The sequence below is a fragment of the Vicia villosa genome, linkage group LG1 (assembly GCF_029867415.1).
Source record: "Vicia villosa cultivar HV-30 ecotype Madison, WI linkage group LG1, Vvil1.0, whole genome shotgun sequence".
NCBI lineage: Eukaryota > Viridiplantae > Streptophyta > Magnoliopsida > Fabales > Fabaceae > Vicia > Vicia villosa.
The window spans coordinates 226,095,394-226,109,976 of NC_081180.1; the positions used below are offsets into that span (position 1 = coordinate 226,095,394).

A 14,583-nucleotide genomic window follows, 5' to 3' on the forward strand; every position below is an offset into this window, starting at 1 on the left:
TAATTTGCTAATGGGCCTACTACACACCCTCCCAATTACTAACCACTACTTGGCCCAAATAACTAATTAATCATTTTACTACTTATAATTAATTATTAAACAAATATAAAAATAGTTAAAATATCAGTTTAAGCACCAAATACACCAAATAACTACATAATAAAATAAATATCAAAAATCGGGGCGTTACAACTCTCCCCCACTTACGATATTTTCGTCCTCGGAAATCTTACCTCGTTCAAACAACTCGAGATAGGAGTCCCGCATCTTGCTCTCCATTTCCCACATCATGCTTTCTCCAATAGTCCCCGTCCAGACTACTTTCACCAATAGAATATCTTTACCTCTAAGGGACTTTATCTCACGATCTGTGATCCGAATCGGCATCGTCTCTACTGTAAGGTTCTCTTTCACTTGCACATCATCCATATGAATCACGTGAGATGGGTCTGGAACATACTTCCGAAGTTGTGACACATGAAACACATCGTGTAGATTCGACAGGTTAGGCGGTAACACCACCCTATAAGCGACAATACCAACTCTCTCTCTGAAATCTGATAAGGACCAATAAATCGTGGAGTCAGCTTCTTTGACTTCAGGGCACGACCAACACCAGTCACAGGCGTGACTCTTAGAAACACATGGTTACCCGATTCAAATTCTAACTCCTTCCTTCGCTTATCATGATAGCTCTTATGTCTACTCTGTGAAGCCTTCATCTTTTCTCGAATCAACTTTACCTTTTCTATGGTTTCTCGCACAATTTTCGGTCCAAGTACTACGCCTTCGCCGGATTCGTGCCAACATAGCGGAGTTCTACACCTCCGACCGTACAACGCTTCAAAAGGTGCCATCCCGATACTAGAATGATGACTGTTATTATAAGTAAACTCGATCAACGGAAGATGAGCGCCCCACGAACCTCCTTGTTCGAGAACACACGCTCTCAACAAATCCTCTAGAGACTGAATAGTTCTTTCAGTTTGACCATCCGTCTGAGGATGATACGCCGAACTCAGCCTCAACTTAGAACCCAAACTTTCTTGCAAGCTCTTCCAAAAATCAGAAGTGAATCTCAGATCTCTATCCGACACAATGCTCAAGGGGATACCATGCAACTTCACAGTCACTCTGACGTAGATCTAGGCTAACTTTGCCACCGGATACGTGATGTTAATAGGTATGAAATGGGCTGATTTCGTAAGCCTATCAACAATCACCCATATCGAATCGTGTCCACTTGTAGTATTAGGTAACTCCGTTACGAAATCCATCGAAATGCTATCCCACTTCCATCCTGGAATTTCTAACGGTTGCATCAACCCTGCAGGCTTCTGGTGTTCAATCTTCGATTTCTGGCAAGTTAAACAAGCATATACAAACCGTGCCACGTCTTCTTTCATTCTTGGCCACCAAAAGATCTTTTTCAAGTCTTGATACATTTTAGTAGCCCCAGGATGAATACTCAAGTTACTCCGATGACCCTCTTCTAAAATCATCCTCCTCATATTATCGTCATCAGGGATACAGATTCGATCTTGTAATCTCAACACCCCTTGTGCGTCCACTTTAAAATCACTCTTCTCGGATCTGCCACAACCAACTATAATGTCTACCATCTTCACATCTAATTTCTGAGCCTCCTTGATACTGTGCAGAAAGTCATTATCAATTTTAAGCATTCCCAACTTAACACTCTGCGGTGTCACTTCACAAATCAAGCTCATATCTCGGAATTGTTCGATCAATTCTAACTCTTTAACCATCATAGCCGACATGTGCAAGGTCTTCCGGCTTAAGGCATCAGCCACAACATTTGCCTTACCGGGATGATAATTCAACCCGAAATCATAATCTTTCAACAACTCTAACCATCTTCGTTGTCTCATGTTCAGTTCCTTCTGGTCAAACAGGTATTTCAAACTCTTATGGTCACTATAAACTTCAAATCTAGAACCATAGAGATGATGTCTCCAAATCTTTAGTACGAAAACAACAGCAGCGATTTCCAAATCATGTGTAGGGTAGTTCTTTTCATGAATTCTCAGTTGCCTCGATGCATAAGCAATTACCTTACCATTCTGCATAAGTACACCACCTAAACCCATCAGAGAAGCATCGCAATAAACTACAAAAGGTTCGCCTGGATTTGGTAATGTCAAAACCGGAGTTGTCGTCAATCTCTTCTTTAATTCCACAAAACTTTCTTCATATTGTGCATCCCATATGAACACTTTACCCTTACACGTCAACTTAGTTAACGAAAGTGCCAACTTAGAAAATCCTTTAATAAACCGTCTGTAGTAACCGGCTAAACCCAAGAAACTTCTGATCTCAGTAGCTGACTTTGGAGTTTCCCATTGTAACACAGCATCTACCTTAGATGGAGCTACAGCAATGCCACTACCTGATATGACATGTCCCAGAAAACTGACTTCTTTCAACCAAAATTCACACTTGGACAACTTCGCATACAACTTCCGTTCTTTCAACACTTGCAATACTGTCCTCAAATGGTCTGAATGCTCTTGTTCTGATTTAGAATATATCAAGACGTCGTCTATGAACACCACGACGAACTGATCTAAATACTCATGGAAGATACAGTTCATATACTTCATGAATACTCCTGGCGCGTTCGTAACACCAAATGGCATCACCGAATATTCATAATGTCCCTATCTTGTTCTGAATGCTGTCTTCTGAACATCTTCATCTTTAACCTTAATCTGATGGTAACCCGACCTCAGATCGATCTTGCTAAAAACATTCGCACCCACCAATTGGTCCATCAAATCATCTATTATCGGTAGCGGGTATTTATTCTTAATGGTTACTTTATTCAGCTGTCTATAATCTACGCAAAGTCTCATGCTTCCATCCTTTTTCTTTACTAACAGCACTGGAGCTCCCCACAGCGATACACTTGGTCTGACAAACTTCTTCTCAAGTAAGTCTTCTAATTGCTTCTTTAATTCCGTCAATTCAGATGCGGACATCCTGTATGGTGCCATAGAAACAGGTCTGGTACCAGGTACAAGATCAATCGTAAACTCAATTCCTCTTTCTGGCGGCACATCGAGAATCTCATCGGGAAAAACTTCAGGGAATTCACATACTACCGGTAACTCATCGATGATGTTCTGATTCTCGATTGACAATGTTGCCATCAACGAGAACATCTCTACTTCTTCCTTCAGCAATTGTCGTACCTGCATAGACGACACTAAACCAGATTCTTCTTCTTCGGCAGTTGAAAATCTCACAGTCTTATTATAACAGTTGATATGAGCATAGTTATATTCTAACCAGTTCATTCCCAAAATCACATCTAGCCCGGCTAACGATAAACATATTAAATCAACAGCAAAGTCCCTGTCGAAGATCGACAACGGACACTTCAAACAAACAAGAGATGTAGTCACAGATCCTTTAGCTGGAACCTCAACTACCATCTCGCCATTCATCGAAGATAGCACAAGACCCAATCTTTCAACACATTCAGCAGCAATAAAACAATGAGTAGCACCGGTATCGGTAATAGATATTAAAGGCATACTATTGATGAAGCAAATACCTCTAATGAGTCTGTCCTTAGTGCTTGTCTGAGTACCAGCCAATGCGAACACCTTACCACCAGCTTGTGCCTTCTTTGGTTTCTGACATTGACTTCCAATGTGTCCTTCTTCGCCTCAATTAAAACAAACCACTTCTTTATGTCTACATTCAGACATCATATGACCAGTCTTGCCACAACGGAAACACTTCTTAACTTCATCAGTGCAGTAAGTACTCTTGTGACCAGCCTTCCCACACTTAAAACACACAATCGGAGCAGAAGCACCTCCCCCACTTGTTCTCTGGCCCGGAGCAGCTCTCTGTTTGCCCTTGTCAGCTGGAGTGTCATAAGGCTTGTCACGTTGCTGATTCTGCCTGCCTCTTCTATCACTGACAATCTTATAGTGAGCAGCATTATCTTCCTAAAAAATTCTACAGCTGTCTACCAAGTTAGGAAAAATGCGGATCTGCTGATACCCTATAGCCTTCTTGATCTCAGAGCGTAACCCATTTTCAAACTTAACGCATTTTGAAAACTCTGCACCCTCTCCATCATAGTATGGATAAAATTTGGCCAATTCAGTGAACTTAGCAGCATAATCAGTCACTGACATGTTCCCTTGTTTCAGTTCGTGGAACTTAATTTCCTTCTTGCCACGGATGCTCTCAGGATAATACTTCCTCAGGAATTCTCTTCGGAACACATCCAAAGTGATCTCTTCACCTGCAGCTTCTAGTCTCTGACGTGTGGCTAGCCACCAGTCGTCAGCTTCGACTGCTAGCATATGCGTCCCATGGCAAACTTTTTGAGCCTGAGTACAATCCATTACACGAAAGATCCTCTCGATCTCTTTCAACCACTCTAAGGCTCCATCGGGGTCATGCTTGCCTTTGAAGACTGACGGGTTCTCCCTCTGGAAAGTAGCCAAACTGCAAGACCCAGCATTCTCACCAGCATTAGGTTGATGTTCCAGAGCTTGAGCCATAGCCTCCAAAGCAGCAGCAATCGCAACATCGTTTCTTCCAGCCATTTCAACTAAACACTGCAATAGAAACATAGTTAGATAACGAGATTAACAATACTCGATTTGTTAGCGACTCAACTACTTGGTCGGACAGACCGACCTGCTCTGATACTAACTATAACACCCCACTTTCCCATATCGAAAATAAACGAATTATAAATACATAAATAATCAGAGTAGTGCGAGTAGGATGTCATATCTTCTAAACAATTCACAAAAACATCACTTTATTTAATAGTTTCTCATTAAAATAGAATATCCAATACTGCAGCGGAATTCAAAATAGCTTATTAGTTCTCATGGCACAACGGCCTCAACAAATAAATTATATCCACTAAACAGGTGGTCCAACAATAATGTCAAAATCAAGATACACAACAATTTAACATTTAACTGAAAAGAAAACAAAACACAACGTATCCCAACATTCCCGTGTTACGTATCAGAGCGACTCCTAAGACTCGAACAGGTAACACTCGAAAATCCAAGCACTACTCTGGTACCTGGTTGTCTGTACTCCCGGAGAAGCACAGACACAACAACAGAAAAGGGGTGAGAATTACATTCAATAAATATACGGTGAAATATCACATGGTTAAAGAGTAGTATCTACACCATGCACAAACACAATCATAAACAAATTCTCACACCATCAATCACACAACAACATAATTACATGACATTTACAATCAGTCAGATGAATGAAAATGAAACTATCAACTCTACATGCATGTGGTACCAACAGAGCTTAAGCCCTCAACAGTTGCCATTATCTTAGAGGCAATAACAAGGCATAAGCCTTCAACAATGCCAATACAGGCCAACAGCAGAGCAAAAGCCCTCAACGACATATGTATGCAATATGGGCATCCAATCAACACAACCAACAACACAAGGCATCAGCCTTCAACTCATTGCCATTAGGCTATCCACTTGTTCAACAACAAACAACTATAACTTCATCTCTTATAGTTAACATCCACAATAGTCAACATAATATTATCACAGCATTTTATATCCAGTTTATAAATTTTATCATCTTCCTATATCGGTTTAAATCCTACTAATCAAGAGAACTCAGAAAGGTGTTCCTAATACTCAAGAATCGGAAGAAACGTCACAAAACGGGAAATTTTGTGCACTAGCGTAACCATACGCGTACAACTAAGCCATACGCGTATACCCCCTTGCCCATACGCGTATCATACGCGTATCACCAGAATCAGATTTGCACTAAAAACTCCTCCATACGCGTATGGCCGCTCTTCCATACACGTACCATACACATTCCACCAGGAGGTTGCACTATGTTGGGACAAGGCTGTATATCATACGCGTATAGTCCCTGGGTTTGTCCCTCATACGCGTATGGCCCCAACCCATACGCGTACCATACGTAAACTGACAGAAAAACTGTATTTCCAAGTCTGCACTCGCACCAGTTCGTTTTCACTTGTTTTCATCACTTCCAGTCTGCAATTTCAGGTCCAAAACACCATATTTTCATCCATTAACTCACACCTTTTATATAGATTCATTAACCTATCATTCTACAACAGTTTTACATGATAATACTCAATTCTTACTCATCAAATTGGACAGTTATTCACTCAGATTCAGTTCCTCTTAGAACATAACAACAACCCAATCAACATCCAAAATCCACACTATAATTCATCAGTCCAAAACAGAATTTCGGTCCAAAACACCATATTTTCATCCATTAACTCACACCTTTCATATAGATTCATTAACCTATCATTCTACAACAATTTTACATGATAATACTCAATTCTTACTCATCAAATAGGACAGTTATACACTCAGATTCAGTTCCTCTTAGAACATAACAACAACCCAATCAACATCCAAAATCCACACTATAATTCATCAGTCCAAAACATAATTTCGTCCACAATCATACAATACTCATGGATCATGAAGAACAACATACAACTCAAATCAATTCACACATCAAAAGATAAATCAAATTGGTCAATTATAAACCTAAAGAGGGGAAGGAACCCTCACTACCGTCTCATGTTGTAATCACCGTTTAAAGAACCCATTCTTCCCCTTACCTTAGAATTTAGCTCTGATCATTCAACAATGGTGGAAGTCTCCTTTCTCTCTTGCCCTAGCCTCTTTCTCTGTTTCTACGTTCTTCACAATTTTGCCAAAAAGAAACCATTCCTTCTAATTTTTCTTTATTTTTATTAATCTCTCACTAATCCTTAATTTGCTAATGGGCTTACTACACACCCTCCCAATTACTAACCACTACTTGGCCCAAATAACTAATTAATCATTTTACTACTTATAATTAATTATTAAACTAATATAAAAATAGTTAAAATATTAGTTTAAGCACCAAATACACCAAATAACTCATTAATAAAATAAATATCGAAAATCGAGGCGTTACAACTCTCCCCCACTTACGATATTTTCGTCCTCGAAAATCTTACCTCGTTCAAATAACTCGAGATAGGAGTCCCGCATCTTGCTCTCCATTTCCCATGTCATGCTTTCTCCGATAGTCCCCGTCCAGACTACTTTCACCGACATAATATCTTTACCTCTAAGGGACTTTATCTCACGATCTGTGATCCGAATCAGCATCGTCTCTACTGTAAGGTTCTCTTTCACTTGCACATCATCCATATGAATCACGTGAGATGGGTCTGGAACATACTTCCGAAGTTGTGACACAAGAAACACATTGTGTAGATTCGACAGGTTAGGCGATAACGCCACCCTATAAGCGACAATACCAACTCTCTCTGAAATCTGATAAGGACCAATAAATCATGGAGTCAGCTTCTTTCACTTTAGGGCACGACTAACACCAGTCACAGGCGTGACTCTTAGAAACACATGGTCACCCGATTCAAATTCTAACTCCTTCCTTCGCCTATCATGATAGCTCTTCGGTCTACTCTGTGAAGCCTTCATCTTTGCCCGAATCAACTTTACCTTCTCTATGGTTTCTCTCACAATTTCCGGTCCAAGTACTACGCCTTCGCCGGATTCGTGCCAACATAGCGGAGTTCTACACCTCCGACTGTACAACGCTTCAAAAGGAATTATCAGTTGCAATTCTTCAGGCTTCAGAAAATTTCTGCTAGGTCTTCATGTGGCTAAAAGAAGACAAATTAACCTCAGTGTCTGATAACGACTTGTTAGAAACTCCTTGATTCTTGAGCTTTGACTAGATTCGGGTTCAGATCATTTTTGAATATGAGTCTTAGCTTCTAATCCTTCAGACCTTGAATCTTAAGAGGTTGACTTTAGCAAAGTCTAGGATCTTTAGATTCTGATATTTAGATGATGACCTTTTTCAGACTTTTGTCTTCAGAAGTTAACTTATTCAGAAGCTGACTTTTCAGAGTCTGATCTTTAGAATTTCCATCTTTAAACTTCTCTTTGAATGTTCACTGCAATATCAGAACCGTCTTTCAATCAGTATGTTAATTTTTGAACATGCACACTTGAATATGGTACACACCAAGGAATATGGCACACACCAATTTTGTTCCAACAAGATAGGGGTGAGGCTAGTTATGTAATTTGAATAGAAATATTCCGTGATAGATCACAGGAATTGTTAGACTTGTCTCAAAAAGCATATATTAATAAAATTTTAGAATGGATAAGTGTTCAACATCTCATTTCAATACATAAAGGGGACAAATTTAGTCTCATGCAATGTCCAAAGAATGAATTGAAAAAGAAACAAACGGAAAGTATTCCTTATGCATTTGTTAATGGGAGTTTGATGTATGCTTAAACATGTACGATGCCAGATATCAATTTTACAGTTGGTATGCTAGGTAAATCTTCATTGCGGCGGTGTGAGGTGAACTTGCATGGTTAATACTCAAATTCTCAAGTCAGTTCAAAATTCAAGATGAGTGTAATGAATAATAAAGATCAGGTAATGTACTTTAATTTTAATGTGAACTGACTTATATACATTGAATCAAATGAAATGAATTTGTAATCAATTAAACCTTAGTCATTTAAATCTTTGGTTGACCCAAAACATCTATCTTTTAAATCTTTAGTTGACCCAAAACATCTATCTTATAAATCTTTGAAGTTCAAACCGTAAAATATGAAAACTATCTTATAATATGAAAAGATCAATATAATCCTACAAATCCTTTTAAAATTTTCAAAACTTTTGAAATCTCATTCTAATATATTAGATTATAGAATTTGTTAAACTCATTTCACTAATGAATTCAAATATAAATTATTTTATATTCAAAACAAAAATTAAACTTCATCTTACCAAAAATAAAAATAGGGTTCCTCCCCATATGTAACTTCCTCTCCTATGCTTTGAAACTCCGCTTCTTTGGTCAGTTCTTCAACCATTCTTTCTCACTCTTACAGAATTTAAAAAGCTCCGACCTACCGAATTCGAACCAGTGACCTAAGGATTTCAGTTTGGTACACCAACTACAATCCTCCGCTCTACCAACTGAGCTAAGGTCGGATGTTGAGAAAATTGGTGTTAAATATTTTAAATTTCGGTAATTTTCAACTATAGTGTAATAGCTACAATCAATTTCTCATTGTCTCTCTTCTTTAACAATCTCATCTATCAACTATAGTACAAACTATGCATACATTTCTCGAGGAGAATTCAGTGAGAATAAGAATCTCCAAACAAAATTGCAAATAGTTTGTTAGCAGCACAATCACTTGGTGGCTTATTGAAACACTGCTTTGTTAATTGTTCATTGTATCCTAAGGATTACAAATTCGATAAAGACGAGTTGGTTTGTTGTGGATGGCCGAAGATCTTTTACACTCTTCAAAAGATGGGAAGACTTTAGAACATTGTCACACTGTTCGCTATTCGCTTTGGTACGTGCTACGAATTCTGGTAAGTGGTTCGCAAGGGGTATACATAGTCGTTATAGTCGTTAAGCTTATCAGTTATGAAAAATGTTAAAAAAAAACTATTGATTTGCTTAGTGGACAACATTTTCCTCCAACATTCACACATGCTAGGTGTTTTAGTGGATAGAATCACAATGACAATTCTTAGTATGAGGTTTTCTTCTCTTGTTCTATTGACCTTGACCGATGATAAGCTTTTATATTTTAGGATTTGAGACTAGTATACATTTATTTATATTATGATCTTTTTGCAGGTGCGCCTAAACAAAAACGACCCTGTCATAAAATTAATTTGAGGAGAATTTCAAAACCAACTTGCATCCAGGTTTATCAACGAAACCTGCAGAGGAAGCTTTCTTCAATTGGTAACGCTCATTTTCATAATCACCCTCCATTGTCTTAGGACTATGGTGATTATCCTCATCACCTATAAAAACATAATCACCATCATCTGGAGTCGTGTAATTAAGTGTACTAGATGTACATCAATTTCATCATCTACCTTTAAACGCCTTCCACAAGAGGTAGTTTTTAGCTTACTGTCCTCCATTGTTTCATTAAGTGGAAACTTTGTCACCTCTTGATGGAGAGAATCAATGTTGGTTTTTGAAGACCGTAAGAGACGGTGCCTTAGCACTGTTATTTGCCTGGGTATGTGCTTCGCAATCTGCTTGCAAAAGTTACTCAATAATTTGCATGCTATTTCTCTTCAGAATTCCTTCTTTCTCTAAAAGTGTATCTAAATCTGTTTTTTTCATTATTGCACAACCTTTTTGCAGAACAATTCCTATGTTGATGTCTAATAAAAGAATTGCACAACAATTTGCTTATTTGCTCAACTGGATTTGTTTATTTGTCGCTCTTCCTATGAGAGTCATGTTTTACACCGGGAATTGCACAACAATTTGCTTATCTTTCACTAACCTTATTATTATACTACATAAAAGATTATATGATTTAAAATAATTAAGATATCAGTATTCGAGATTGTAGAACGTGCCAAGCAAGATGATACTACTTAATTCCTATTATTTAATCCTTACTAAGACCACACATGCCACTTCTCTCGTAGACTGTGTTCACAGCATGCGCCAAGCAAGAGTGACAATATTATAGACTACTCCACACTTTTGTTTTAGACCAGTTTATTACTTTATTGCATTTACAAATCAATCTCTAACTTCCTCTCTTCCTGTCCAATCTAATCTTCTCGATCTTGATCATGGCGCTGGTTGCTGTTGGTGAAGCATTTCTCTCCGCTTTCATTGAAGTTGTCATCGACAGGCTTGCTTCTCCTGAGGTTGTTGACTTGATCCGTGGGAAGAAACTTGACGTCAATTTGGTTCAACGGTTGAAGAACACTCTTTACGCTGTTGAAGCTGTGCTTAACGATGCTGAACAGAAGCAGATTCATGACTCTGCTGTTAACAACTGGCTTGATGATCTCAAAGATGCTCTCTATGTTGCTGATGACATTCTCGACCACATCTCTACCAAAGCTGCTCTTTCCAAGAAGAACAAGCAGGTGAGTACTGTTGACTACTTCTCCCGCCTTTTCAACTTTGAAGAAAGGGATATGGTTCGTAAGCTGGAAGATATAGTTGCCAGACTTGAATCCATTCTCAAACTTAAAGATATTCTTGGTCTTCAACTTATTTCAACTCATCACTCATCCTGGAGAACTCCATCTACCTCTTTAGAAGACAGATCTGTCATATTTGGTAGGGATCAAGACAAACAGGCCATACTCAAATTACTCTTACATGGTGATGATAACACTGCTGTCATCCCCATTGTTGGCATGGGTGGTCTTGGAAAAACAACTTTAGCCCAATTTGTGTACAACCATGATGATATAAAGCACAAATTTGATGTTCAAGCATGGGTTTGTGTTTCTGATGATTTCGATGTTTTGAAGGTTACCAAGTTCATTGCGGAGGAAGTGGGAAGTGCTTGTAACACAAATAACTTGAATATCCTTCGTCGAGATTTGAAGGAAAAGCTGACCGGAAAGAGGTTCTTAATTGTTTTGGATGATGTCTGGACCGAGGATCACGACTCTTGGAATTCTCTTATAAAGCCTCTTCAATATGGAACTATGGGAAGTAAAATTCTTGTAACTACCCGTATTGAAAAAGTTGCTTCTATGGTCCAAACTATTCAACCTTACTCTCTTCACCAATTGTCTGACGAAGATTGTTGGTCAGTGTTTGCAAACAATGCTTCCCTTTCTCCAGATGAATCCAGTGAGGATATGGATCTCCAAAACATTGGCAAAGAGATTGTTAGAAAATGTAAGGGATTGCCTTTAGCAGCACAGTCACTTGGGCGCTTGTTGCGAGAAAAACGTGACATCAGGGATTGGAATAGTATACTGAATAATAATATTTGGGAGACTAAGAGTAAGATCATTCCAGCATTGAGAATTAGTTATCATTATCTCCCTCCATATTTAAAGCGTTGCTTTGTATATTGTTCATTGTTTCCCAAAGATTATAAATTTGATAAAGATGAATTGATCTTGTTGTGGATGGCGGAGGATCTTTTACATCCTTCAGAAAATAACAAGACTTTAGAAGAAGTCGGTTATGGGTATTTTAATGACTTAGTTTCCAAATCATTTTTTCAACATTCTGACAATGGGAACTTCAAACAACATTTTGTAATGCATGATCTTGTGCATGATTTGGCAACATGGCTTGGTGGAGAATTCTATTTTAGAACAGAAGTAATTGGGAAAGATACGAAGATTGGTACCAAGACTCGTCATTTGTCATTTTCCAAGTTCAGTGATCCAATCTCAGCAAACTTTGATATTTTCGGCAGAATAAAATGTCTAAGAACAATCTCGCCAATCTATTTATGGAATGATCCATTCAACAAAGAAAAAGCGACATGCTTCATTTTGTCAAATTTGAAGTACTTGAGAGTTTTGAAATTTGGCAACTTTGAAGGTCTTGATGCATTTCTTGATTCAATAGATGAACTAATCCATTTGCGTTATTTGGATCTCTCTTACACATGTATAAAAATGTTACCTGAGTCATTATGTAACCTGTATAATCTACAAACATTAAAGTTGCACCACTGTATCAATCTAACAAGGCTTCCAAATGACATGCAAAATCTTGTAAATTTGCGCCATCTGGAAATTCAGGGAACTTATTTAGAAGAGATGCCTAGAGAAATGAGCAAATTGATTAATTTGCAACAATTGGGTTGCTTTGTCGTGGGAACGCTGGAAGAGAAAGGGATCAAGGAATTGGGAACACTTTCGAATCTTCACGGATCACTTTCAATTAGGAAGTTAGAGAACGTGACCAACAGCTTTGAAGCATCACAGGCAAAAATGATGGATAAAAAGTATCTTGATGAAATATCGTTTGAATGGTCTGAAGATGCAAAGAACCATTTTACAAGTTCACAAAGTGAGATGGATATACTTGGAAAGTTACAACCTTCCAAGAACCTGAAAAGGCTAGATATTCATGGATACAGGGGCACACTAATTCCAGAATGGGTTGGACATCCTTCCTACCAAAATTTGACTAAGGTATCTTTGTATGGTTGTTTGAATTGTTGTATCCTTCCATCACTTGGACAATTATGCTCTCTCAAGGACTTGAGAATCAGTAAGATGAATATGTTGGAGACTATTGGATCTGAATATGACGATACCTTTTCAGGGACATACTTTCCTTCTCTTGAAAGTCTGGAGTTTGTTGAGATGTCATGTTGGAAAGTGTGGCATCATCCTCCTGAGTCAAATGCTTATTTTCCAGTATTGAAGTATATTGAGATTAATGATTGTCCCAGATTACATGGGGATTTGCCATCTTATCTCCCTGTTTTGGAAACAATTGAAATTGGAGGATGCAACCAGCTTGTGTCTTCTCTCCCAAGGGCTCCTGCCATCCGCAGATTATACATATTTGAAAGCAATAATATAGCCTTGAATGAGCTACCCCTTTCATTGGAAGAGTTAGATGTTGGAGGAAGTGAGGTGACAGAGTCTGTCTTTGAAGCCATTACCATCACCCCACCAATTTCTCTTAAAATATTAGCCATCAGGGATTGTTCTTCTGCGATATCGTTTCCAAGAGAATGTTTACCCTTATCCTTAGAGAGTCTGTCCATCACAAATTCTAATAATGTAGATTTCCCAAAGCAAAATCACGTGCATGAGTCACTTAAGTATCTTCGTATAAATAGGAGTTGTGATACTCTCATAACCCTCCCACTGGATACCATTCCCAACCTTCATCATCTGCAAATCCACAATTGTGAAAACATAGAATGCCTTTCAGCTTCGAAAATTCTTCCAAATCTCATTGATGTTGACATTAGAGGCTGCCCTAAATTTGTATCATTCCCAAGAGAAGGACTGTCTGCACCCAACTTGACATTATTGTATGTCTCCAACTGTGTCAACTTAAAATCACTGCCTTGTCATATAAGTACTCTTCTCCCAAAGTTAGAAAGAGTGAGTATACATGATTGTCCAAAGTTGGAGACATTTCCTATAGGGGGTATGCCGCCTAGCTTGAGAACAATTTGGATTGGGAATTGCGAAAAATTAGTGATGAGCTCAACTCTAACTTCAATGAACATGCTTACCAGTCTTTCCATTGATGGTGTCGAGTACTTTCCGAATAAGGGTTTTGCATTGCTGCCTCCCTCCCTTACCTACCTGCAGATATATAACTGTTCAAGTTTGCACACATTGGATTGCACGTGGCTTCTCCACCTCACTTCCCTGCAAACATTAACAATTTCACGCTGTGCCAAGCTGGAGAATATAGTGGGAGAAAGGCTGCCTGCTTCTCTAATAGAACTTAAAATCTCTGCATGTCCTTTGCTGAAAGTGTTAGACGCTGGCCTATAGATCTAGAGGGGGGTGAATAGATCTCACTAAGTTTTTACAGATTTTTCTACAAACTCGAGCGAAAGCGGTTCTGAATCGACTTGCGTCTATTCTGGACCGCTATTGCAAAGGTCGTATGTGTTTCAAAACCAAAAAGTAAGTGGAATTGATGGTGAAGTAATATGATAGCTAACCAATACGTTTAACAACTGAAATCCA

The 14,583-nt window shown here is 38.5% G+C and overlaps 1 protein-coding gene and 1 non-coding gene across 2 annotated transcripts; one reads left to right on the plus strand and one right to left on the minus strand.

Annotated features, from left to right (window-relative positions):
- Nucleotides 1–8,999: 8,999 nt before the first annotated feature.
- TRNAY-GUA (transfer RNA tyrosine (anticodon GUA)) lies at nt 9,000–9,090 on the minus strand. Its single transcript is given in 2 exon segments — nt 9,000–9,035; nt 9,054–9,090. It is a non-coding gene; the product is annotated as a tRNA-Tyr (tRNA).
- Nucleotides 9,091–10,415: 1,325 nt separating this feature from the next.
- On the plus strand, nt 10,416–14,385 carry LOC131596030 (putative disease resistance RPP13-like protein 1). The gene is made up of 2 exons (XM_058868588.1): nt 10,416–11,025; nt 11,419–14,385. Exons 1-2 carry the CDS (start codon nt 10,723–10,725, stop codon nt 14,383–14,385), a joined length of 3,270 nt encoding a protein of 1,089 aa, XP_058724571.1. The 5' UTR covers nt 10,416–10,722.
- Nucleotides 14,386–14,583: the final 198 nt, after the last annotated feature.

Bases quoted from the DNA above. Each gene is read 5' to 3' on its own strand.
- LOC131596030 (XM_058868588.1), top strand. From the start codon at position 10,723: ATGGCGCTGGTTGCTGTTGGTGAAGCATTTCTCTCCGCTTTCATTGAA. The intron at 11,026-11,418 runs GTGAGTACTGTT...GATGTTTTGAAG, and splicing joins TTTCCAAGAAGAACAAGCAG to GTTACCAAGTTCATTGCGGA.